The sequence below is a fragment of the Cyprinodon tularosa genome, unplaced genomic scaffold (assembly GCF_016077235.1).
Source record: "Cyprinodon tularosa strain WSP-4 unplaced genomic scaffold, ASM1607723v1 ctg37, whole genome shotgun sequence".
NCBI classification, from domain to species: Eukaryota; Metazoa; Chordata; class Actinopteri; order Cyprinodontiformes; family Cyprinodontidae; genus Cyprinodon; species Cyprinodon tularosa.
The window spans coordinates 3,940,499-3,967,326 of NW_024039085.1; the positions used below are offsets into that span (position 1 = coordinate 3,940,499).

General features: G+C 37.7%; 1 protein-coding gene across 1 annotated transcript; it reads right to left on the minus strand.

The window, feature by feature from the left end:
• col9a1b (collagen, type IX, alpha 1b) lies at positions 1-26,828 on the minus strand. The gene is given in 33 exon segments (XM_038296416.1): positions 1-923; positions 2,796-2,873; positions 2,965-3,153; positions 3,959-4,013; positions 8,087-8,233; positions 8,329-8,361; positions 8,448-8,492; positions 8,582-8,617; positions 8,745-8,816; positions 9,343-9,396; positions 14,449-14,502; positions 14,587-14,640; positions 14,746-14,790; positions 16,260-16,313; positions 16,457-16,510; positions 16,600-16,653; positions 16,737-16,790; positions 16,872-16,925; positions 17,035-17,088; positions 17,212-17,265; positions 22,132-22,185; positions 22,273-22,329; positions 22,422-22,454; positions 23,940-23,993; positions 24,156-24,209; positions 24,307-24,330; positions 24,428-24,463; positions 24,832-24,867; positions 24,869-24,886; positions 25,801-25,863; positions 25,950-25,985; positions 26,081-26,143; positions 26,576-26,828. Coding segments are annotated over 33 exon segments (2,037 nt in total). The 5' UTR covers positions 26,651-26,828; the 3' UTR covers positions 1-729.

Below are 26,828 nucleotides of genomic sequence, written 5' to 3' on the forward strand. Positions count from 1 at the left end.
TTAAAAACTTAATTTCTTATTTTATTTATTTCTTATAACATTGCAAATGTTTCTCACTTGTAAAAGGTTTTCTCTTTCATGAACAGCTGCACCCTGTTGTTTTCTGTACAATGAAGCAAAATCTCACATCTGGAGTTGTTTTCGTAGGAAATATAATTAACCGGGTTTCATACATAATTTACAGATTTACAAAAAGTCGGCAATTATATTTTCATCCTCACTGTTTTATTTGCTTACAGAGCAGTCAGATGTGAGGGAATGTAGATCCAGACATTTGGGCTTCAGAAGGTTTGCTTTTGGTTGTCCCTTGGCTTGGGAAACAGGGTACCAGAAAATAAAGCTTTGTTTGGCATTAGGGGAATTCTGTGTGCTATTTTTGTGAGAAGGATAAAGAAAATAATTCAAATGGGGAGCTTTAAAAGAGTATGGGATAAAAGAAAAGTGGGCTATGGCAATAGTTTCTGATCGTTTCATTCAGAGATGTGAGCATCGTTCTGGATGAATTAAAACACCTCTCATCCAGAAAAGAACAATAGAATAATCCCTTTTTCCTTAACTCAAAGATGATGAATTGTTTGATGGAGATGTTATTGGCAGAAAACATGCTCACACAGAGGTTAATGTATCAAAGACACCACGTCAACGAAGGCCCCTGGGAGGAGACTGTGACAAATTCTGTTTTCTCTGGGAGATAATCCAGCAGTCTTTGTGTCTCTGCCAGAGTGGTTCTTAGTTCCCTGCAGGTCCCTTCACATCCAGAGACTGCTGGAGTCCTGCCTGGAGATTGCAGGCTGATGGGTCGCAATAGCCATTCTGGCCAGCTGGACCAGGAGGACCAGGCACACCAGGCTGTCCTGGAACGCCAGGAGGTCCCCTCTGCCCGTCCTGACCATCCTGCCCATAGCCAGGTTTTCCTGGCTCTCCTGTCATCAAAAAATGGGTAAATGTCAGGTTCATCTTGGAAAGAATGTTATATATAGTAAATCAATGTTTGTGCTTTATGCTTTACTTGACTAGGGATTTTCCTCTTGAGAACTTATTGTCATATTGATGATAACTGTAGCTACTTCACAACACAACACACAGTTACTACTGTAACTGTGTCTACTTTGTAAGTCTGTTTGGATAAAAGCATCTGCTAAAAGCATAAATATGCTTTATACTATAAATATATACAGATATATAATTTTATTTTTTGTGTCTCTGATGTTGCTACATAATGTTGCCCCAAACACACACACACTACACACAACAATAACATGTGGACTGTTCTCACACACACACAAACACATCAACGGATCCAACACCACATACACACACTTCTCAACTATAGCTGTATATAATCTTCAAATCTTTTTATCTGCTATTATCCTGTATTATAACCCCACTAATCAATCAATCTATCTATCTATCTATCTATCTATCTATCTATCTATCTATCTATCTATCTATCTATCTATCTATATATATGTGTGTAGAAATATCCATAGCACTTAAACATTTACACATTTTGATGCAGTACATTCAATGAAATTATATGTGATTGACTATCACAGAGTAGAGCAAGCTCTAGGAAAATATGTACAATTTAAAATGTTTTCCCTGATAGAGAAATAAAATAAATTGTGAACATTTAATTGGCTTGAGGTCATCTTAACTCGGATAAAATTAAATAAAAATCACGCATAATCAACCATCCTCAGAATCCCCTGTATCCAATTTAAACCATGATAATCTGTGAAAGCCTTGGAGGCTTTCTACAGACTTTTTCTAAAGACAACAAACAGCCTCATGGAGACTAAGGAACAGCAGACATGTCAGGGACAGGGGTGTAGAGAATGTTAAAGCCAAGTAAGATTGCTAAACAAAACCTTAAGCTTTGGATGTATAATTTAAAACTGTTAATTTCATCATCTAAAATTGGTACCCAATGCAAATCATAGAGCATTAATAAGAGCAGCTATCATGAAGCCTCCAAATATAAATCATGAAGTCCACAAATCTGGATGTAACGCAAGAATATGATAAAAAGTTTTGATTGAAAGAAAGCCATTAGATAATTTAAAGTCTGTCAAGGGCAACAGAAGGGGATTCTGGTCAGATGATACCAAAGGTGAACTTTTTGGACCACATGTAAATGGATAAGAGACAAAATTGTCCATTTAAGAGGGGAGAGAGAGTCTGCTTATCTTTAATAGAAGGTGGTTGGAGCTAAATGTTGGGCAAGAATCATGAAACTTGCTGAGGTAGAAAACACAAGTGTGTGAACCCTCCTGAAGGACACCAGCCTTGAAAATCAGTCAGAACAATAATGAAACGACCACAACGACGCTTACTGTATGTTTCTACGTCTCAGTTAAAGTTATGACAAACATCATCAGGAGCTTCAGATCTATGTTTAAGATGCTCTCCATCCTTTCTGGCTGAACTTGAAGTATCTTGCATATAGTTTGTGGTGTGATATACCAAAATACTAAGCTAACTACATGACTTCTGAGGGAAATCTGTTGCAGTAGATTTTATTTAAGGGAATCAGATTAAAGGGGACTGAAGGCAAAACCGCGACATTCATTCTATATTTTAATGTATGATTTTTTTTTTTAAATTAACACCAGCAAGGCTGGTATGAGAATTATTTTCAAACAAAAATGGCTTTTGTGAGCATGAACAGATCTTTTTTTTTTTCGTTTAGTTTAATGGCAGAAAATGTTACAGTTTATTTTTGAGCTTTTGTTTGTATAAAAAAAAGATGAGTACTGTCCTACAAGATGAGCTATGACATAATAAATACTCACCTGGAAGCCCAGGAGGTCCTGGTTGGCCTTTAGCTCCTCGAACAGTGGGTCCTCTTGACCCTCTGTCTCCCATATCACCTGTAGCATATAACAGTATCTTGTACAATTAGTTCCACCTTTTTTACTTCTAGTTTCGCATCTAAAAAAAAATAAAAAATACTCTCCTCACCTTTAGGACCTTTATTTCCCATTGGCCCCAGTGGCCCTTTCAGTCCTGGAAGCCCTCTTGCTCCAGCTTGTCCTGGAAAGCCACTGTTTCCTGGGGGCCCAGGAGGCCCTGGAGGACCCGGTTTTCCTGGCAAACCTGCAGCGCCAGACTCCGGCCTCCGTAAACTGGCAGCTAACTGAGCCAGCTGCTCTGTTGAGACATAAAACAATAAAGAAAATTGTCAGCATGAATGCTCCTACACAGCCGATAGCTATGAAGGGATCTTTAATTAAAATCATGCATTAAGCTCATGTGGCCTAATGCTTGCTGCAGTGAGGATCCCACTTTTTCTGCACTTATTGAATTCTCCAGTGATGTAAAACCTTGGTCACATCATCCCTCCAGCTCCTTCTGTTATTCAGCCTTTCTTTAAATAAGCATCACTAATCTGAGCCTAACACAGATAATATTCATAATTTACAGCTATATGAAGGTGCAATTCATGTCCACAGTGCCAACAGACTAAAATTAATCTTCTGTGGCGTTTATCTTTCTATCTAGATTTCACTTCCCTGGTATCTTATGGAAATGCATGCAGCAACTGTCTGACTGCTCCCTCTCTTAAGATTTCCTCTCCAGGCTGACTTCGCTCAGAGCAGGTCTCCTAGAGGTGAGATTAATTTTTCAACACGCCGAATATAAAAAAGTCATGAGAGCAGGAGATGAGTTGTGAAGATGTAAGAGCAGAAGAATGAAGAGAGCAGATGTTGTGACTTCAGTGAAACATTTCGAAGGGCTCAGAGAAGGATGCTTTCATCCATCACATGAACGGAGGCTGAAGCTTATTTCATGTTTCTGTTATGAGAGCCTCGATTTTTCAAGCACAGAGCATCCGACAACAGTCCTGATCAATGAAATGATGCTTTTAAGTGTGGCAATGAGAAAGATTACAGCCATGAAATAGGACACAAGGGAATAATAAATGGGGTCAAAAGCTTTGCTATTCTTTTCTTACCTTGCATAACTCGCATGCAGACTTGCCTGATGTGCTGATCGCTTGGCTCTTTACCCTTAAAAGGAAAATATATCTTTATCTTAATTCTTTTCATTGAATTACCAAAACATTTATTCACTCTATGATACAGCTTAATAATTGGTTTTAGCTAAAAGTAAACATATTTTATGATGCTCTTGAATAATAAAAAAGTACATTTTGTCCTTTCCTTTTATATCAAATGGTTAAAAAACACAAGATTTCATATATTTTATAGCCTTCGCTGAAGTTGATAAGAAATTATTCAGTATTTGTAGCAGCTGACAAATGAAGCAAAGCTTGGTGGGATTCATTTTAAATAAAGTTTGATTTAATCCATGTTGTTTTCAATTACATGACTGTTTAAAATTTGCACCAGTCCTATTCTATGCCAGATAAACCTATCACTTCTGTCTCAAGTTTTTTTTTTTTTTTCCTGTTTTTATATTCCGGCAAATCATGAAATAGATCTAGAGGAGAGAGTTTCCAAAAACTGTTTATCATTTAAAAGTCGCTGTGCACAAGGTGTCTGAGTTCCAATTTTTTTGCGAATTATTGCAGAATTTGGAGTGTTAGGACAAATGTTGCTGATGTTGCTCTGTATGTTCATATCTTTGCTACCAAATATGAGAAAATGTATCTTTAAGTTTGTGTTTCAAAAATAGATTTTGAATTAAAAGTGTTTAAAGTACAGATGTACCAATCCGGGCCGTGTTAGTCTTTACATTTAGATATTTTATCCTCTCTAAGGATTATGGCACAAACAAAAAAGGTAGGCTACTCAATACAAATCCAGCCAAAAATGAAGGAATTACAGGATGTTCCCCATTTGTGCATCAATAAATTCAAGTGTCATTTAATTTTTTATCTAATAAAAAACAAGGCTGATGAATTTTAAAGCATTGAAAACAAACAAAAACAAAAAATAGGGAAGGTGATGGATTTAACTAGCCCTCTATGGCATGAATTTTTATTTTATGAGGAAAAAAATATTTCACCCTAGTTTTGGGAGCTTGAGGGGGTCTTTATAAAATATCAATCAGAAAATGTGCTCCACCCTGCCCCCCCCACCAGATTTTGGTTTGTTGTCTCAGGGCAACAATATGCTATAAGGGTACTAAAACGCCAAGGTTTTCTTTAAGTGGAATGATGAACAAACAAGCAATAAATACATTAGAAGAAGTTTTATTTCAAGTTTTATTTCAATTTCAACAAGTTTCCTTTCAACAAACGGCCACAAATGGTTTATTAATTAGTGCATTAGAGATTAGCTGCAGTGTGTTTATGTTTCTAAATACATGTTCCTGTGGGGTACTGAATGGCTCTGTGTTTCTCTTTTTTACAAAGTACAGTTTGTATTATTCTGTATGGAACCTCATGAAGCAGTTGCTGGTGGATGTGAAACAAAGGTGGGCGTCACATTTTTGGCACTTGGCTTTAGGTGTACCTGTGCATCTTGGTACCTTGCATCTCCCTTTCTTTTCATCCATGACCATCCAGTGGGCTGTGGCATCCAGACGCACATCAGGGACTGGGATAGGTGTAGTGGGTCCTCTTCTCCTCTTCTCTTCGTACTCCCCAGCAATTGTGGAACTGGGACGACCTCTCTTGCGCTCCAGATTCTTGCCACTTTTGCACAAGCTTTCTGCAATATACGACTTGAATGTATAAAGCCTCATCTGTTCCTGTTTTCTCATCCCAGTGCTGCTGCAGTCTCTCTTGTAGAGCAGCCAGGCAGTCACGATGGTCATGTCGATAAAGTGGAACATCAGCCGATGGTACCACTTTTTCGACCTGATTTTGTTGCGGTACAGTGCAATGAGGGAGTCCAGCAGATCCACTCCACCCATATTTTTATTGTACTCTCTCACCACAGCAGGACAGGGAACTTTGATGATTTTTTTCTGCTTGGCATCCCACCTATAAACGTCGGTGACACCATCAGAGCCAGCCAAGATGAATATCTTGTAGCCCCATTTCTTTGGCTTAGCTGGCAGGTATTGCTTGAGTGTATTTCTTCCCTTGAATGGGACCATCTGCTCGTCTACAGCCAACTTCTCACTCATTGGTATTGTCTGCAGCTTTGAGGTAAGATGAGTGACCAGTGGTCGGATTTTGTGGAGTGGATCAATATTTTCTTGTTGTCTCACCTCATTGTTGTTGAAGTGCAGGGATTTTTTAATGAACTCCCATCTGTTTAGTCCCATGGTGTCAGCTACCTGGGACACTCGGGTGGCTTTGTTCCAAAACATGCGGGTGCCTGGTAATCCAAACAATGACATGTATACTGCTGTACCCATAAATTGTTCCAGTTCTTTTTTAGCGAGGTTAAGGGGCTTGTTGGTGTCACACTGAATGGCATATACATTTGACTGCTCTACAACTAGTTCCAGAATGTCTTCAGAAAAAAACATCTTGAAGTATTTGTAGGGGGAATTGATATGATCTGATTTTGGAAGACTGGCCTGCCATTCTGGGTAGTCAGTGATATTGGCACTGTGGGGTGTTCTCCAACGGGGTAAGCGTGGAACAGCTTCCTGTAATACTTCATCATCTTCATTTTCCTCTTCATCCACAGACTCATTGTCATCAGGCAGGTCATCTGTTTTCAAAAGAAACCAGTAAGCATAAAATTAGAATAGGTCATATATACCTCTCTTTACTCACTGATGTACAAACGCACATACATGCTCATTCCATACAGTATGTTACTCTACTGACTGAACCATGATCTCCCAACTCTCCCTCAAACCTGATTTTGGAGTCCACTCTTCCTCACTGTCACTCTCCTCAAGCTCACTGTCCTCACTGTCAGAAGGAATGAGCCTAACCACTTGATCATGTTCCTTACGCCCATAAAATCTTTGTGCATCCATTTTCTGTGATTAATAGTAGATAGTACAGAAAAAATTTTATTATGTTGATAACTACACATACCTACACATCTCCATCCATGAGCATGTTATAGTTCACACAAAAGTGGTCTAACTGCACAATGTTGCCCTGAGGCAACGAATGAAAAACTGCCATTTTAGTATATAAATGAAGACAAAAGGTGTCTTTACTCAATCAAATATGCTTTTTTACTTATTCATGCACATCACAGATATTATTTATACAAAATTATTTAAATTTAAACATGTAAAAAAGTTAAATTTATCTTACCTTCTGCTAGGGGTGTGTCCAAGTCTGCTGCGGTCCAAAAAAGGATTGTTTCACTCCAAGACAAAGGTCAAAGCCACGCCTAGCTCAAATTTCATTGGTCACAGACATATCATCAGACTTTTAATGTGATGTTTTACTTAAAAAAATTTAAAGGGGCGGTGTGTGGGCCAAAATAGTGGTTTGTTGCCTGAGGGCAACAGAATGCCATAGAGGGCTAGTTTAAAAGCATATGTTCAATATTAGGTTAACCTTTTTTTTTTACAGGGTTTTGTAAATATATCTCAGTTGTTTTAATGTTACATAGTCTTATTCAACTTTAAACTGAATTATTTTCTTAAGCTAAGTATTTGGTCAAATATCAAATTTGCACGAATATCATTTCTGAGCAGATTAGAGCAGATTTGAGGGGCAGATTAGAGCAGATTAGAGGGGACTTGTGAATTTGTCATTTATTTAAACATTTCATTTGGTTTGATTTTTATCATGACAGTTTGATATCACTTTACTTGGATTTAGTTATATATATATATGCATATATATACATATATGTAGATATACAGAAGAGTTATATGTGTATGTATTTAGATCTTTATTATCTTGTGTGGTTGGTTGTGTGTATATATATATATATATATATATATATATATATATATATATATATATATATATATATATATATATATATATATATATATATATATATAAACTGTAAATGGAGCGTGTAACAAAAGTAATTTCCCTCTGGGATTATTATTATTAAGTATTTCTGACTCTGATTCTGGTTGTAGGGCATAGAGAAACTTTTTTTCAGAATCAGCAAACAGAACCAACACTTAAGCATCTTCCTGGCTCCAGAGTTTTTGGCCCCATGCGTGGGGTGAACACAACTTCTTCAAGTCTTATCTGTTACTTTAGAAATACTTGTATTTTCTGTTTTGGACCTACCGCAGGTCCCTGAGATCCTCTGACCCCACGTGGACCCCTGTTTCCCTGCATTCCTCGTGGTCCCGGTGAGCCAGGGGGGCCGTCAATACCCGGCTGGCCTCGGGGTCCCTCAGGACCCCTATTGCCAGGTTCACCTGAAATACCAGCCTGCAAGCAAACAATGATATATTTACATACGGTAAATATCTCAAAATTGCTTGAATTTATTAGGAATCCAGCATAAAATCAGATAAAGGACCAACCTCTCCTTTTGGTCCAGGTTCTCCAGCATCACCCTATGACATCAATGACACATTTTTAATCCGCTTTATTACAACCAAATCACAATCTGATCATTGCTGGTGTTGGTGTAGGAGCTTACAACTTCTCCTCTCTCTCCAGGATCTCCCTCATCCCCTTGAGCTCCCTGCAAAACAAAGCCTGTTTGTTTATGGACTCAAAGGAGACCAGATGTTATCTAAATGCTTTGTGATTGGAATTTATTTGTTTTTTTACTTGTTCTCCTTTGGGTCCTTGTTCTCCACGTTCACCCTGTAAATGACACATTGAAGGTGATAACCAATCAGACCAGAATGCAGAGATCAAATTTCAAAAAATAAGGCTTCAATTGTGCTTCGATTTATTGACCGATGTTAACAAACATGTACTCATTTCTTACCCTTTCTCCCTTAACTCCTGGAAGGCCGGGAGGCCCTGGGAGACCAGGGAGACCAGGATCCCCTTTGGGTCCCTTTAATAAAAGTGCATACATATCTAATGAGTATAAGGACATTACACAATTGACATGTTACAAGCAGAAGGGAAAAAAGTGACTAAATAATTAGGCCAAACTACAATTACTTATACTTTAACTACTCCAACATCCAATTATCAGTTACCATGAGTTCAGGATGAACGTTTTTTGTTCTACTATAGGATTATTATTTTCTCTGGTATGTTTCTGTGTGCCGCTCTGCCTTTGATCACTGACCAACAGAGGAATGCTGAGGAAACAGGGAGCTCTTTCAGCCTGCTGCTTAGTCTCCCCTTACTGTGAAAATAGAGCTCATGTGAGATCCAGGGTCAGACTATTCTCTGAGACATTCCAGAGAAACAAGCGCCACCACTACAGACTACCAACACTCTCCTCTTTTAGATTTCCTACATTTAAGCTAGCATGCATGTGTGAGGTAAATACAGTGTTAGGAGTCTCTGTCACTGACAGACATGCAGGGGTCCCTGTCATTCATATGTTCATATTATGTCTGAAAACTTACTCTTTTGCCTGGTTTACCAGCTGGGCCTACAGGACCGGACTCTCCAGCATCTCCCTGTTGGGGAAACAAGAACACATTTAGAAAGTCAAGTAAAATTCAGTTAACTGCATAAAAAAAACACAATATCACATCAGCTTAGTTAAATTCTGCTTTTACTGTTACTGAGCCACGGTTGATCACATCCCATTTAAAGCTCCTTTAAAAGTTAAACAGATTCAAAGCAATTTCAGTTGTAGATTCACTTATAACTAGATATAAAGCAGAATTTTTGTCATGCGTTTTAGGCTTAAATATCATGCCAGATACAAAATGTAGTTTTCCAGTGATAATTGATCTCTTATGTCAATGTGGAGGAATTCGGACAATTCTTTTTTGTTCTAACTTAGCCACATTGGAGGGTTGCTGTTATTTTTCTTAAGTGTTTTTTCTTTGACCATGGTATTTTTTGTTTTTTTTTAATTTACGACTTAGTTTTCAATATATAGTTTTCAATATGATCATTTTTCTGTGTCTCTTTATTTCCAGACGGGTGCTGCCATAATGGTTCAAGCCTTTGTAGCATAGCTTATACATGCATTCTGGGTTTTTTGGGGTTTTTTGTGCATTTAGATACATTTCTGGTGGATCAGTCTTTTTGTATAGTTCTGTTTTCTTTATATGTCCATCTTAAGTCTTCCTATTTGTTCTTTCCCAAAGCTGTTCCTGATGTCCTGAGCCCCATTTCCTAAGGTGCGATTATAAGTTCTTGGGTAAAAATCTAAATATTTTGTGTTTCACTTTCACAAAGCTGGATAAACTCATAGAATTTGGGGAATTACCTTTTTTTCCCCCCACAATATTCGTTAATTGATCTCAGTAAAATTTCAGCCAGCACATCACTCTTCTGGCATTATCCCAATGGCAAACTGTCAAGGATGTAGTTCTTAGAATGTACAGCACAGCCCATGAACTCAATCGCAAACAAGGAATGAATCACAAATTCTTAGTGAATTTAACTTTTTTCTTTAGTAAAGTGAAGTCTTTCTATTGTACCAAACACGAAGGTTCAAACTCCAACATGGCTTTTGTGCAGTGCTAATCTGCTTCCATAAAACTATTTGTGGCACAAATAGCTCAGGTTTTGTTTCATTATATTTTACAACAGATTTTTTTAGACAGCAGGAAATACAGCTTTTTATATCAAGATGAATGAAAGAACTCCACAGAACTGTAGGTATCAGTGAAGGCAATAATCTAGCCAGTGTTATATTTTGAGACTAATATATGTTTTTGTTTTACAGAATTAACTGGAAGGACAGATTATGATCACATTAACTGTTCATTCACTGTAAAAAAAAAAAAAATTTTCTAATTTTTTCCCAAAAAATTCTAACATTAATGCAGCCATCAATGTCATCTGATTGTTATATCTAATTTCATTATCTGAATCTGCCTTTTTGATAACCATCAAACATGTTCAAAAATACTCTTCATTTTATTTACAACAAAGGAAGTTGACATTGCAGCTAAATGTAGTTTTGTACGGTAAAGATCATACGTGATGCCGTACAGATTGTCAGAAATACTGAGGCCAAGGCGCCTTGCTCTGAGGATAATTAACTTAATTATTTAAATACTAGTCTCTTAGCCTCCCTCATACTCGTTAGCAGGCCGGGTGGCTTCTTCATCTTAAGCTTGGGTCCTCTATAAAGACCTGGGAGCTTTAAGGTTCTTCGCAGTATCGTAGTTGTTCTTCCATAAAGCCTTGTATTTTTTTTCCAGTTGCTAATGTTTTTCTTTAGTGATGTTTCCATCATTGATCTATATTACATATCCATCACTACGGCCGTCCTCTGCTGCTTACCAATGATCACAATGTCTGGTTGATTGGCCACAACCATTTGGTCTGTTCGTATGTGATAGTCCCACTGTATCTTAGCTCTGCCATTCTCCAGCACCTTGGGAGGTTGCTCCCATTTTGACCTGGGGGTCTCTAGTTTGTATTCCGCACATATGTTTCTGTACATTACGCTGTACCATACACTTGGGTACGCTCCATGTATTCCTTTCCTGCCAGTATCTTACAACTTGCTGTGAGATGTTGGATTGTTTCTAGGGCCTCTTTGCATTGCCTGAACCTGGGATCTTGCCTGGTATGGTAGATGCATTGGTAGGATTTGGTCATATCAGCCACTTTAGTCATTTGTCGGTGGTTTATACTCCAAAGTTGTTTCCTTCTCTGCCACCTTCCATTGTCTGAGACATTCACAGAATGCTTCAACCCTTAGGGCCATCTTCCTAATGTAATCTTGAAGCTTGGATGTTACATCTTCAATGGTGGCTCTAATATTCACTTGGCCTCTCTCTCCTTCTTTGTGCTGATATTCAAAGTTTCCAAATAAGAGGCACTTAATTGCACCCGTACTTTTTTTGTATGTGGTCTTGTTGTGGGTAATCTACAAAGATTTCTTCAGAAATTTGTGTATATATACAAATTGTAACTGGAGCGTGTAACAAAAATAATTTCCCTCTGGGATTATTAGAGTATTTCTGATTCTGATTCTGAAATGTTAAAATATGCACATTGATTAAGTTCTACAGGCAGTTTCAGCGTGGCCATAAAGAAAGACGAGGTTCAAAGCCATAAAGAGTGATTATTATTAAAAAATGATAATGACGATACAAAATATAATTTATAGTCCACCTCAGTGCCTTTCTTAAAGTACAAAAAACAAAAGTTAAAGACAATAATACTTAACCATACGGCTATGTTTTATTAAATTGAGGGGAAAAAAGAATCCCGAGCAGTGCCCACGTTTGTGTCACCTCTTGGTTGTAGTTAAGAGGACCCAAAATGCAGAGGCAGAAAGGCTGAGGTGAATTCTTATAGTTTTAAAGAAAAAACACTAATAACAGAGGCAAAATATAAAAATCCAACTAAAATGTAACTCAGACCAGAACCACGGAGACATCAAGGGAAACACACACAAGGAGCCAGGGAGAGACGAGGTGAGAAGACAACGGGACCAGCAACAACAAGGAACCAACAAAGAGTGAGAGCAGAGGGAAAGCATATATAGCTGACAGAGACAAAGGGAGGGCTAACGAGCTGAAAAGGAGCAGGTGTGAGAGGAGACAACGAGGGAGCCAAGGGGAAAGGAACACACACACACACAAGAGGGCTACAGAGGACAATAGAAAAACATGAGAACTAACAAATCTAGAAATTACAACAAAAAAGGAATTAAACCAATAAAACTAGGGAACATAGAGCAAAGTAAAGCACAATATAACCAAAACCATGACAGTTTGTCTGCCCTTAGTGGACATGGGCACACTGAGCTGGATGTTTAGTTCAGACTATGGGCATTGAAGCATCTATACCAGGGGTCCCCAAACTTTTTCCTGTGAGGGCCACATAACTTTTCCCTTCTCTGATGGGGGGCCGGGGTCAGTTTGTAACAGAAAAATTGTGACGATTGCAAGAGTGCCTAAATTTATGACGGGATTTATGTCTTTATGATGGGAGTCTAGTGTCTCCGCAGGTTATATTGTTTGAATACCGCCACCGCCTCTTGACAGACGAGACAGACTTTATATTGAACAAAAAAAAATATCATTTGTCCAATTCAGGTTTAATGCCCTGCATTCTGAATCAATCTTTCTCTTACCTTTTCTTTTCGCCATTATTCCGTTCGCTCTTTACGGAAGAGAATTAGGGCCATTCAAAAGAAAAAAAAACTATTCAATTCTGACTTTTCTTTCTTAATTAGAGTCAAAATTCTGACTTTTTCTTCAGAATTCTGAGAAAAAAAGTCAGAATTGAATAGACTATTATTTTTATTTTTTTGAATGGCGCTAATTCTCTTCTGTATCTCTTTGAGAAGGGCGGGTTTAAGATTTTATGCTGGGGGTTGCCAGATAGGGGCACAGACCCCAAAAGGGTGGAACTTGTCGCGTTATGTGTATGAAATAGTTACTAATAGTTAATAATAAAAAAAACTTCATAATTAAGGAACATTTTATTGCAAATGTCCAACTTTAATATCAAAAACAAACAAAAAAAACACTTATATGAAAATACTGTCTGGTATTGTTCAGGGGGCCGACCCAAGTGTGGAGGTGGGCCGGATCTGGCCCACGGGCCGTAGTTTGGGGACCACTGATCTATACTTTCCACATTGCTTTCATGTAGCCCCATCTGCTAAGGTAATACAGCCCGGGTCTCTGGAAACTTGACGCAGACCTTTTTTGACCAGGCAACTTCTAAGCTGGTATGGTTCTATGTTAGGTTAGGCCCTATGGTCTTGCCTTAATGACTCTGTGGATGACCAATGTTGATCTAAAAATAACAGATGAACTGTAATTTGTGTTTTCTGTATTTTCAGGGTTGTTGTTTGTTTTTTTTCATTCCATTTTTTTCTTCTTGGTATACCTTATACAGCTGTTCAGGTCTGCTCTTTTTCATATCGTGCCATGTATTATGGGTTAACCTCATTATCGATTGCATGTGTTTGATATAGTGTTGTACCAGTTAGTTTATTAAGGATAAACAAAACAATAGTTTATAATTGGACATTACCTGATATAACTGTGTTTTTATATTTCCTACTGATTTGCTGTCCTAAGTTACACCTGGACACAAATTTGATGCACAAACACTTTACTTTTTCACATAAATAAGAGCAGCTTCACAACATTACCACTGTCGAATCACATTCAAACATTGACTTGGTCTATAAAAGGTCAGCTATTTTTTTTTTACAGCATCATTAAAATATCTGATTTGTTGAATAACTTTTAATAACACCTATAAACCATCATTATTATTTTTCTTACTAAAACCTGTCCCTTAACTGAAATCATTTCTTAAAAGGCCTTCTTCACATCAGGTCCTTCATAATAAAAATAATGAAAATTCCCCTTAATGAGTTAAGTAATCTTATGAAACTGCGTTTTATTTTCATTCAGCATATTTCTCTATGAAAGTAAAAAGGTCTTTGATCTGAAACATGAATTTATGATAAGGTGCCAATTAGCTAACAGGTTTTCAATCTAAAGAAGCTTAGCTGATTTAATGAACAACTTGACTACATGCGCCAAAGTGAATATGAAAGAATAACTTACAGGCTCACCGATGGGTCCCACAGGTCCCACCTCTCCTTGTTCTCCCCTTTCACCCTGTCGCGTGAGTAAAGATATCAATGACAGAACAGAAAACATCCAACCATGCTGATGTATCAGAGTGCTTCTGTTCACACTTACTTGTTTTCCAGCCGATCCCAAGGTCCCAGGAAAACCAGGTTTCCCGGCATCACCCTGATTAGATTAGATATAATTGTTTTGTTTTTTCATTTTGGTTTTGAAATTGATAATTAAACAAACAAAAAGGAATAATTGCTATTAATTGATCCAGCATTTAACCTTGGGGCCACTCAAGCCTTTTGGTCCAGGTGTTCCAGGTAAACCCTGAGAAGATAAAGAATTTCCTGGTTTATTTTCCCCCAACAAATGAGAAGGTTTTTATGAAATGTCATAAGAACATGCAGTCTGAAAGTGTAGAATGCTTTCATGTTCAGCACCCTCAGTACACAATTATATTACAGCTCAAAGTGCATAAATAAGGTCATTAGAGTCAAACATCTAGCCTCTAACAGATTTCCTTCAAGACGTGATATAATTTAGCTCCATCCATCATATCATCTCCATCTCTGCAACTGGGAAGAAGTTCCCTGTCTCTGCCGAAAAAAGGCAAGATACCACTATGTTTCAAAGTGGAAAATCATGCATGCTGGATTCTGAGTGGCATTAGCTTTCTGCCATGCTTGGCATTTGTAACTGGATCCAGTAGTTCAGTTTCTGTCCAATCTCACCAGAGCCCTTTCTTTGATGTTTCACTTCAACTTAACATGGCTTATAGTTTTCATCTAAAACTGTTTTTGGATCCAAACTGTAGTTGTCTTTAGCTCCTCTTGAATTACCAAAAGCCCTATTTACCTCTTTTTCATTAATGTTGTCCTAAATCAATATTTTAAGGGTTGTGCATACTTTGTCATTTTGGATGATGGATTTATTAGTTTGTTTTATGATGTTCAAAGTGCAGAGTTTTGAATTATAATGAGAGCTGTGGTACTCCAAAATATTTGCGTCGACAATGCTTTGTCAGATGGTCGCACTTGATTTCTTTTAATGGGTTTTTGGGGAAAAGGCTCATAAATCAAATGCATGCCACTGTATATCACATCAAGTCCCTGTAAAATATCATAACTTTTTGCCGAAATAGAAATATAATACTTTTTCAAAGAACAGTGATATAATATTTCGCATAAGGCTCCTTCTGTCAGTTATTTTGCTAACTGATTGCCATTATGTCAGTTAATTAGGCATATCAAAAGATTATTAATATTTTTCTTTGTCATCTAATCCCTATCTTAGAGAATCAGTTTAGAAATCTATACCGTTCAAAAACATTAGAGAGAAAAACATTTATTTAAAGACTCTATGTCACACCAACATTGGGAAAAATCAATATCTGGATAAGTCATTTTTAATTAAAATAAAAATATTTGTTCTTGGATTGAGGAGGTAAAAGAGACATTTTGTCAATCGTACAAGACAATTTACACTTAAAAAAGGAAAACACAACTGCATTGTCTTATTTCAAGTGCATATTATCTAATTATCTTGTTTTAAGAGTAAAAATAATGATTCCATTGGCAAACTGTCTCCTTTACCTACTCAAATTAAGAGTAAATACCATGAATTTAAGAAATTTGTACTTTCTAGATCGTTTTTCCAGTGAAGGCAGGAGTCAAACTGCGATCCACCAAGCAGGTTCCACCAGCTTAGATTTTTTTTAAAGGTCACCAAAAACCCTCACTAAGTTTCAGTTCAATTACAGTCAGCCACAACAGTTTGAGGCCAAAGGTCATACTCACAGGAAGCCCCTGAAGTCCAACCTCTCCAGGAACGCCTGGCTTGCCAATGTCTCCCTGCAGAGGAACAGACAGGGATAAAAAGGGTAAGCTACCTTAGCTCCTGTACGCAAAAAAAAAAAAACCTAAATGACTGACTTAATGTTTGTAACTGAAGCATTATTAATGATCAGTATGAAACAGAACATATCAGTCTCTACCTTTGCACCTGGCAACCCAGGAATACCCTCACGTCCGTCAACACCAGGTAATCCCTGATGGCAAAGAGAAGACATTAAAAATTTTTATTTTGAAAAAACGCGCCTAAGACTGATTGATTATTTGGCATTGATCAGAGTCTTACAGCTTCTCCTTTGGGACCTGGGAGTCCTGTTATCCCTCGTGGTCCTTGACCCCCCTAATAAAACAAAAGTTTTATAAATATCATATAGTTGTTTTTTGTTTTGTTTTTTATGCCTGTGATAATCTTTATTCACTTACCATTTCACCTTTTGTCCCAGGCTCGCCCATTACTCCTCTCTGACCTCTGTCCCCCTGAAATAAGAAGGCAACACCTATAATATACACCTGATCGCATAGAGTCATTTATGAATATGTTCTGATTGAAAAGCTTACTGCTCCCCCTGCTACTCCCTGTGGACCTGGTTCTCCATCTGGACCTCGAGCTCCCTGCCAGAAAACAATTTGTTAGTTTTTTTAAAGGAGGTTTTCAAATAACTGTAAGTAATTCAGAAAGACTTCCAACACAACTAGGCGAAATGCTATTGAAAAAATTCACCATCTCTCCCTTGGGGCCCATCATTCCCATGGCTCCACGTACTCCCTGGGGTCCCTGAAATAATAATCAACTCAAACGGTGAGGGAAGAAAATAACTGACTCAAAGATAAGATTGAATCTTATTTCAGACGTTAATACCACCTAATAACATGTACAGTTATAGAGAGAGTATCTTACCGTCGGACCCTGGGACCCAACATCTCCTGGACCTCCCTGGTCTCCTTCCTCCCCCTGAGCAAACAAACAACAACAAAAAAACAAGAATTACAAATGAAAAGCTGCATGACCTTAATAAGAAGAAACGCTGAGCGGCATCCTCAACTAAGAGTGACTCCTTTAGACTGATTAGGACGGACATTTCATTAGTCTCTTTTCCTTGCAGACATTTTGTAGCTAAATGTTGACGTTATTTGCTGTGCAGTAATTAGAATGCAAGCCTGCCACTCAGAAAGGGAGTCAGGCCCATTTTATTCAATAGATCCCATGAGTTTAAAAAAAAAAGCATTCAATACAAATCACTAGACGACAAGCTCCAGAAAAAAAATGCATCATTACGAATGATTCTCTTTTCTGCCTCAATTGAAAACCAGAGGCAGCTCTAACTTTCAGGCACATACTATTTCATGCCTGCAGCTTTACTCGTTTTCTGTTTGTTTATATGCAAATGTTACAATGTTAGTTATTAAAGGGAGAAAGGGATTTTTTTGCCAATAGAAAAGTATCCAATTGGAATTAAAAGGTGTTGATTAACATTAGTCTGAACTATCTTATTACCCTGTGCTGCAAGGCCTTTACAGGTGCTGGTCATAAAATTAGAATATCATGAAAAAGTAGATTGATTTCAGTAATTCCATTTAAAAAGTGAAACTTGTATATTATATTCATACATTACATACAAACTCATATATTTCAGATGTTTATTTTGTTTAATTTTGATGATTACAAATGACAACAAATGAAAATCTCAAATTCATCATATCAGAAAATTAGAATATTGTGAAAAGGTTCAAAATTGATGGCCCCTGGTGCCACACTCTAATCAGCTAATTAACTCAAACCACCTGCAAAAGCCTTTAAATGGTCTTTCAGTCTAGTTCTATAGGCTACACAATCATGGGAAGACTGCTGACTTGACAGTTGTCCAAAAGACGACCATCGACACCTTGCACAAGGAGGGCAAGACACAAAAGGTCATCGCTAAAGAGGCTGGCTGTTCACAGAGCTCAGTGTCCAAGCACATTAATAGAGAGGCAAAGGGAAGGAAAAGATGTGGTCGAAAAAAGTGTACAAGCAAGAGAGATAACCGCACCCTGGAGAGGATTGTGAAACAAAACCCATTCAAAAATGTGGGGGAGATTCACAAAGAGTGGACTGCAGCTGGAGTGAGTGCTTCAAGAACCACCACACACAGACGTATGAAAGACATGGGTTTCTGCTGTCGCATTCCTTGTGTCAAGCCACTCTTGAACCACAGACAGCGTCAGAAGCGTCTTGCCTCGGCTAAAGAGAAACAGGACTGGACTGCTGGTGAGTGGTCCAAAGTCATGTTCTCTGATGAAAGTAAATTTTGCATTTCCTTTGGAAATCAAGGTCCCAGAGTCTGGAGGAAAAGAAGAGAGGCACTTCATCCACGTTGCTTGAAGTCCAGTGTAAAGTTTCCACAGTCAGTGATGGTTTGGGGTGCCATGTCATCTGCTGGTGTTGGTCCATTGTGTTTTCTGAGGTCCAGGGTCAACGCAGCCACATACCAGGAAGTTTTAGAGCACTTCATGCTTCCTGCAGCTGACCAACTTTTTGGAGATGCAGATTTCATTTTCCAACAGGACTTGGCACCTGCACACAGTGCCAAAGCTACCAGTACCTGGTTGAAGGACCATGGTATCCCTGTTCTTAATTGGCCAGCAAACTCTCCTGACCTTAACCCCATAGAAAATCTATGGGGTATTGTGAAGAAGAAGATGCAATACACCAGACCCAACAATTCAGAAGAGCTAAAAGCCACTATTAGAGCAACCTGGGCTATCATAACACCTGAGCAGTGCCACAGACTGATCGACTCCATGCCACGCCGCATTGCTGCAGTAATACAGGCCAAAGGAGGCCCAACTAAATACTGAGTGCTGTACATGCTCATACTTTTCATGTTCATACTTTTCAGTTGGCCAACATTTCTATAAATCCTTTGTTTTTATTGGTCTTCAGTAATATTCTAATTTTCTGATATGATGAATTTGAGATTTTCATTTGTTGTCATTTGTAATCATCAAAATTAAACAAAATAAACATCTGAAATATATGAGTTTGTATGTAATGTATGAATATAATATACAAGTTTCACTTTTTAAATGGAATTACTGAAATCAATCTACTTTTTCATGATATTCTAATTTTATGACCAGCACCTGTATATTCATATGAAACATGATGTAGTAAGTCCTTTTAATACCTGAAAAACTAAAATGAAAGTCATGAAGAGGCCTTACACAGGCTGTTCCACATAACTGCTTTTTGCAAATAAACATTAATGCAGTTGCCACAAACATTTGGTCAATCGGTTACTAGCTTAAGTCATTGGGAATTACTTCTTAACACAAGGCCAGTTTCCTTTGGATAGTTGTTGTTTTTCTTATTATTATTATTACAATAATTTAAAACCAGTTTTTTTTTACTTATTCTTTTTAACTGCAAAAAACGTTTGTTTTATCTGAAATATATAAAAATTTTCACACAAAAAAAAAAAAATACATTAAATCCAGGAAGAAATTCATGGAAGGTTTAATGTTTTCTGATCTGTTATGCTTGAATCTATTTTTAATCAGCTTAATAAAAGATATGTTTAATTTTTATAAAACATATTTGTTTTATTTTGTCACTTTAAATGTTTCACATCATCTAACCAAGTCCAGTTCTTAAGGAATCCTACAACTTGTAGATGCAGCTCTTCCTCAGCACTCCTGAATCTAACGGCTGAAATCTCAGAGCTCTGCAGAGGTCTGATAACGAATCACTCATTTTATTCAGATGTGTTGAAAAATGGATGTATGTAGAAACTGCAGGGCAGGAACTCTCCAAGGTACCTCAGGCACCATGATGTAACTTATATCAATGTTAGACAAAGATAAGCTAAGTGAAAACAAAATAGCTGCCCAATTATTATCGACAAATTATTGTTGAATTTCAGTCATTTTCAACGGACCCGAAGCAGCAGAGCAGTTGAAGTACATCACACTGACACAGACATGTTTAGCTCCATGTTGTTATTTTTGTTCAGCAATATGTTAGTTTTTCTGAAAATATTTTCGAAAACCTTTATCATCATGTGCTTTTGGTATAACTTGTTGATGCCCTTTGGATTGCTTTCCACCTGCAGAACTAAGAGCCACATGAGCTTAAGTTCAAGAACTAACTTTCAGACTCTCCTTTAGGGTTTTTCCATCAGGGAGCAGAAGTTATTGGTTCATCAAGGGGGGCATGATAGCAATGCAGCCCTTGACCATCCACTTTTCTAACAGTCAGTATGATGTTCATTGTTATGAAACGCTTTCTTAGTGTTGCACCAGATATGATAGGATTCAGACCTTCTGCACGGTTTCACATTCAGACATAATTTGTAGAATGCTTTACACAACTAAGTCACCAATATTGTTGTACAGGTGTAAAAAAACAAAAAATAATAAAAGAAAATCTAAACTATGCTGTGAAACATAAAATCTACAGAAAGGTAACAGTATACAAGGAGTTCAAACAATAATGCCCAAAAAAATAAAATTAGCCCGTTACTCAAGTAAAGCAAAATTGAAAAGATGAGTATTTAAAATATATTTAATGGTTATTGCAATCCTGATTTGATGACCATTCCATGATGAGTGCCTGGAACAACTAAAAACAGCAGATAACCTGAAGGATCTTACATTGTGTTGCACAGTCGAGCAGTGGGTAGCACTGCTGCCTTGCAGCACTGCTGCCTTGCAGTGTGTTGGTTTGATGAGCTTGCTTGCCATCTACAACCCCTAATCCACCGCTAGACAACAAACAGTTCACCCATAAGTGTTCCTGAAAGACTGGCCGTGGCGCTGCATGTTTTGGTTTTGGGTGCAAACCAACAGACTGTCGCAAAGAGCTACAAACTAGCATCCTGTATGGTGTCTGAGCTGATTTATACTCAGAAATGGAAGGTTGCCTGCGTTTGTGTCGTTGTTAAAGGGCTGGTTATGCATGACAAAAAACAAATGGATGGATGGATGGATGGATGGATGGATGGATGGATGGATGGATGGATGGATGGATGGATGGATGGATGGATGGATGGATGGATGGATGGATGGATGGATGGATGGATGGATGGATGGATGGATGGATGGATGGATGGATGGATGGAGTGTTGCTTTTTAAGCTCTTTTAACCAATTTTATATTCTAAGCTATACAGCAAATTTTTTATTTTTTTTCATAAATGAAATCATCATATAAATGCTGCATATTATATTCCTTTAGGGTTATGTGTTTTTCGTATATTCACTTGAAAATCTGAAACGTTTTATGTGATTTAAAAAGAACAAAAATTTGTAGAAATCAATAGGGCAGCAAATTGATTTTTTTAACACTGTAAATCAATCCTTACATTTTTGTCTATTTGATAATGTACCATCGCATGTAAAGAGCTGCTGTGTGTTCTGTGTTGTTCCATATATTCAGCATATGTTTGCATATGAGACAGGCATAGAGGGAAATGGGTTGGAGAGGGAGAGTCTACTGAAAGTAAATTATATTCCAGCATGAGGTTGATAAGAAGAGATGGGACCAGACTCATTTCCATTTGTATGATGCACAGGAACATTAACAGGTCAACACTGCAATGCTTGAACACCCTTTTAAATGAATCATCCTTTGTAAAAGCAAAAAAAAGAGCTTGCTTCCTGTGTGTTTTAAACTCTTCAGCATAAAAGGTTAAGAAAAAGCATCAGAAAGAACTTAAAACATGTAAAGTGCTGCATGTCTTTTTTCTCATTTCTCTTCACGAAACTAGGCTGATTTTTTACAGATTGAAGTGTTGCAGCTACATGTTTTGAATGTTTCACAGAAAAAAGCATTGTTTTACCTTGTGTCCCTGTTTTCCAGGCTCCCCTGCCTCCCCTTTCACACCTTTGTGACCCTGGAAACATTGAGGAAAGGAACAGTGCATTAATGAATGGTAATAATTTTAGGTGGATCGGTTTTGGAAGGAACAAAACAATCTTACCTTCATACCAGGTGGGCCAGGATGCCCAGGAGTACCAGGTGGACACGAGTTTGGACACTAAACACCAGAATTAATCACTCAGTCACTAAACTTCACATCATATACAAAGATATAATTTCTAAATATTTCAGTATGAAACAATCCATTACCAGGTCAGAGGAGCCAAGCATTCCAGTTGCACCCTAAAATTAAAAAAATATATATATATTTTAGTAGCAGTCACTATCATCAACACATCCTTACTAGTTTGTTTCTAGCAGCAATGTTCTACCATTTGTGAATTAAAATGATTCCTAGAAGTATGTGTGAATAAATACTGATACTCTTGCTACTCTTGCTGGTGGAAATAGATCATAAATGCATGAAACAATAGTCAGGAGATAAAATAGAACTGGCTTTTTTTATTATATATATATATTCTGCTGAACACAATTATTTTTACACTACTGCAGAGAGGAAATTTGTCATGAGGAGAAACACACCGAGACACATGCTGTGGTTTTTCAATCTGACTTTTTTTTCACAGTTGCGGTACATAGAACCGCCACGGGATTCACATATCCAGACCCATGAGGATAACACCTGAGCATCTGAAACTAGCTAATATCACTCCTGTGATTGTTCCAGACCTGCATCTTGCTACTTCATCTAACAAGTATTAAGGTGCACCTCAGTGAATTTAAATATCACCATAAAACTATATATTTCAATAATTCCATTTAATCTATTACACACATACTAATGTATTTAACCATTTGTTATCTTAAGTTCTGTCATTTTGATGGTTGTAGATTATTTCCAAACTCCGATAACCAGCAGGTTAGGCCTTCACATATGAGCATTGACCTACAGAAACCTGGAGGAGTGGGCAAAAACCAAGTTGGAAATGAATCAGAAACTCCCAAAAGCAGCAGAATACAACATTCATGATCTTAAATTTAGTGACACACACCGACAGACAGCCTGGTTCCTAAATTCTAACTGCCTGGAAACTTCACACATCCCTCTGCAGAAACGTTGATTCTGTCTGTTGTGATTCAAGACTGTAACTGTTCTCCAAATGAAAGGGAATTTTACTTTCATCGTAGACAAGCATATTTTGGATGCTTAGTATTTCAAATATTTATTCCTGATCAAAATATGCTGTTTCAATGCTGTTTGGTCCTTTAAGTCGAGAGAGGCAATACTTGTAGCGCATTTTCATGTCCCCTGTGTGTGCCAGCTGTTGAAGCACAGTAGCCCAGACTTTGTAAATATCCTCCAAAGTCTAACATGGATGGACAATTCTCAAGACTGTTGTTATAATTGTTGCTAGTGCACCCAAAATGTTTTTCTTCCAATCAAGTTTCCAATAATACGCTTAGATAAAACTGTTCTTTAACATTGCCCTTTGTTTCCCTCCTCCTTATGAAAGGACTGTCCAGTCAGCAGTCTCTTTGGGAACCATGATCTGTCTTTCCCATGATCATGGTGGCAAATACATAATATTTCTGTATTTAAATAATTCTTTATCTGCCTTTATTACTATCTTAATTTTCTGTAAAAGGAATTTTGTGTTTTCATAACTTTTAAATGTAAAAGAAAAAAATAAATAATAAAATGAAATAACTTATTTTATATGCATCTATTTATAAAGCTTGTAAAATAAAGTACGTTTGGCCACTTACTCTGGGCCCTTGTGGTCCACGGGGCCCCTGTGGCCCTCTCACACCCATTGCACCCTGTGCAAAGAAACAGAAAAACATTAATAGCAAACTCTTATTAGCAAATGTGAGTAGCTTTAATTACTGTTTTCGGATTTTTTATGTGTTTTCATTAGTCTTATTTTTGGCTCAGCCATTAGTAAACCCCAAAAACAGTCAATTTTTTTGTTTTTTACTCACAGGAGGTCCAACTTTTCCCAATTCACCCAGAAGCCCACCAGGCCCTGGTGGTCCCTGGTCAAAGACACATTTAATGTATAAGACAATATTATTATGGGTTAAAAATTTGAAATTTGGGATTTAAATAGTACAACATATGGGAGATACTTACAGGGGGTCCATCAGGCCCCACACCCTACAAAAGCATGGAAAGTAGGTGTATGCATTACAGTTGAAAATTTTAATATATGGCTATGAAGATAGATGACTCTTTGATTGGCATGTTTACTCACAGTAGCTCCACGAGGTCCAGGATTCCCAGGTTCACCCTGAAGAAATTAAATGATTTTGCTTGATTTAGAAATTCTACACGAAGTAAGATAAAGAAAAGCTAAGTGGGAAAAATAGAGCTGTGCAACCCTGCAGACAGCCAGAATTAACATTCCTCCTGCACAATCATATGACTGAGTCTGGGTATACATGACCCTGCAATATTAAGCCTAATGAGGAGAAATGTTGGAGCTTCATGCTCCACAGGGATTACTAAAAGGGCTTGGAGGATTATGTCTGGTTTGTCAAGTGGAATTGGTTTATGTGCTACGACCCTTGCTGCCAAGCCAAAAGACCGGACAGCAGCTTGGCATCTTTTCACCGTCAGCATCCGAAGCTGGAAAGTTAAGGCTCATTAGTCACTTACTTTCTGTCCTAGGGGACCATCAGGCCCAGGATCCCCCAACAGGGCCAGTCAAACCCTGCAGAAAAAAACACATCAAGGTAAAGTTACACATCTTGAAACAAGTTAGTATAGATTTTAAACAGGAGTAAAAAATGCTTAAGCTATATGACAATGTTCTTCCCATATTTCCATCTATTTATAAATAACAGCAACCAGTTTTAACAAAACAGTCATATTAATAAAAAGGAATTTTCCTTATGTACAGCTTTTTGAAAATGACTATTTTTTATTTAACAGTTATACTAAGCGGAGCATTTTCCTTTGACCATACACTGCATCTGTTTTCATGTTAACATTTGTAAAGAAATGTTTTTAACATGATTCAGAGGTCCAAACTTTAAGACTGTTCATTTTGGACAAGCATTCCTCATTCCTTCAGATAAGTATGCTGAAAGAAGTAATTCCACACTGGTTTGAGGATTCTCAGTAGGAGACAAGAAGAGGGGCACAACAGAGCTCCTATTGTTTTCGGACTCTGGGTAGTTAATGTTGAGACTGGCTTTAGATTCTAACACTAAAACTGTTGAACATTTGGAATGATTCTCTAAAACCTTGCATTTAACTAAAGGTAAATATTTATGCATTATTTTCTAATTCCTTCAACAATGAAAGTCAATGCCTTTGTTAAATAATGTTTTCTTAACCTTGAGCCATAGTTTTGTTATACCTAGCCCAGGCCTGGTTCTGCTCTGGATTATTAAAACCCTTTCGAATAACTTCCTCAAAATTTTGCATCTAATTTCTCTAAATAATCTGTACATATAAGCATTTTTTCTGGTCTCTTCTAAAAAAATATAATGTGAAAATAGGATTGCTCCAGTAGGAAGATAACATTGCATAGTTCCACCCAACGGACCAGTTCAAAGAGTGCAAGTTGACCTCCTCGTGACCGTCAATGATGTTAGTGGCTGTTACATGAAGCATACTCACAGCTTTTCCAGGAATTCCAGGTAATCCTAAAGAACCGGGTTTACCAGCATCCCCATCAGGGCCCTATGGGATTAAAGATCCAATGAATAATTCAATTCCAGTTGCAAGAAATAAAAAGAGTTTGAAATTTGATCTAATGGCATAGTTACAGGAAAGCCATCCTCGCCATCTACGCCACGTTCCCCCCTAAAAGAAAAGACATGCATTTTGATTGATTAACAAAAACCTTTTGCTGCCACTGAATCCAAATAAAGATTCCTAAACAGCTAAAACAACTTACAGCAATGCCATCAATTCCTGGGACTCCTGGGGGTCCAGGTGGGCCAGGGGGTCCTCGATTTATCTATGCAAAATGGTTATTTTAAAACTGAGAAGATTTATGCTACTTTTTCCAGATGTTTTTGCCAACACTGCACTTCCTTATATTCAATGTGCATGTTGTAAAAGAGAGAACAGGTGCACCACCGTATTGCATGCTGCAAGCTGACATCAATACACCTGCTTCAGCTGAAATGGTTTGCATCTTTCATGCATTTGACTACATTTGTTTTAGAATGACAAACTTTAAAAGCAAACAAAGGAAATCTCTAGTAACTGCTTTTCATAGACAGATTCTCAAATAATCAGTTCAAGAAAGAACTATTTATCTCTACTTATCTATATTCAGAAAAGTTTTCAAATTAATATTTGCATCGAAAGAGAGAGAGCACTCACCTGTATAGTTAGTCTTAAGGTAAAGATAAAGCACAAAGATAGAGACATACAAAGGTCTTACTTGGGAGGAACAAAGGAGCACAAGTTGCAGGATCACCACAAGAAAAGGCCCTCTAATGCCTGGGGTTCCAGCCATGATTATCCCAGGAATAGGAAAGGGAGATGGTTGGAGTCCTTTCTTTAGGATTTGATGGCCAGAGGGAGCCCTGTAAAACCAGGGCGACTATAGTCCGCTGCAGCAGTCTTGCTACAAGGCAAAAGTCCCAAAACTGTCAGAGGCTCATGTGTATTCATGCAGAGACTGGCCACAGGAA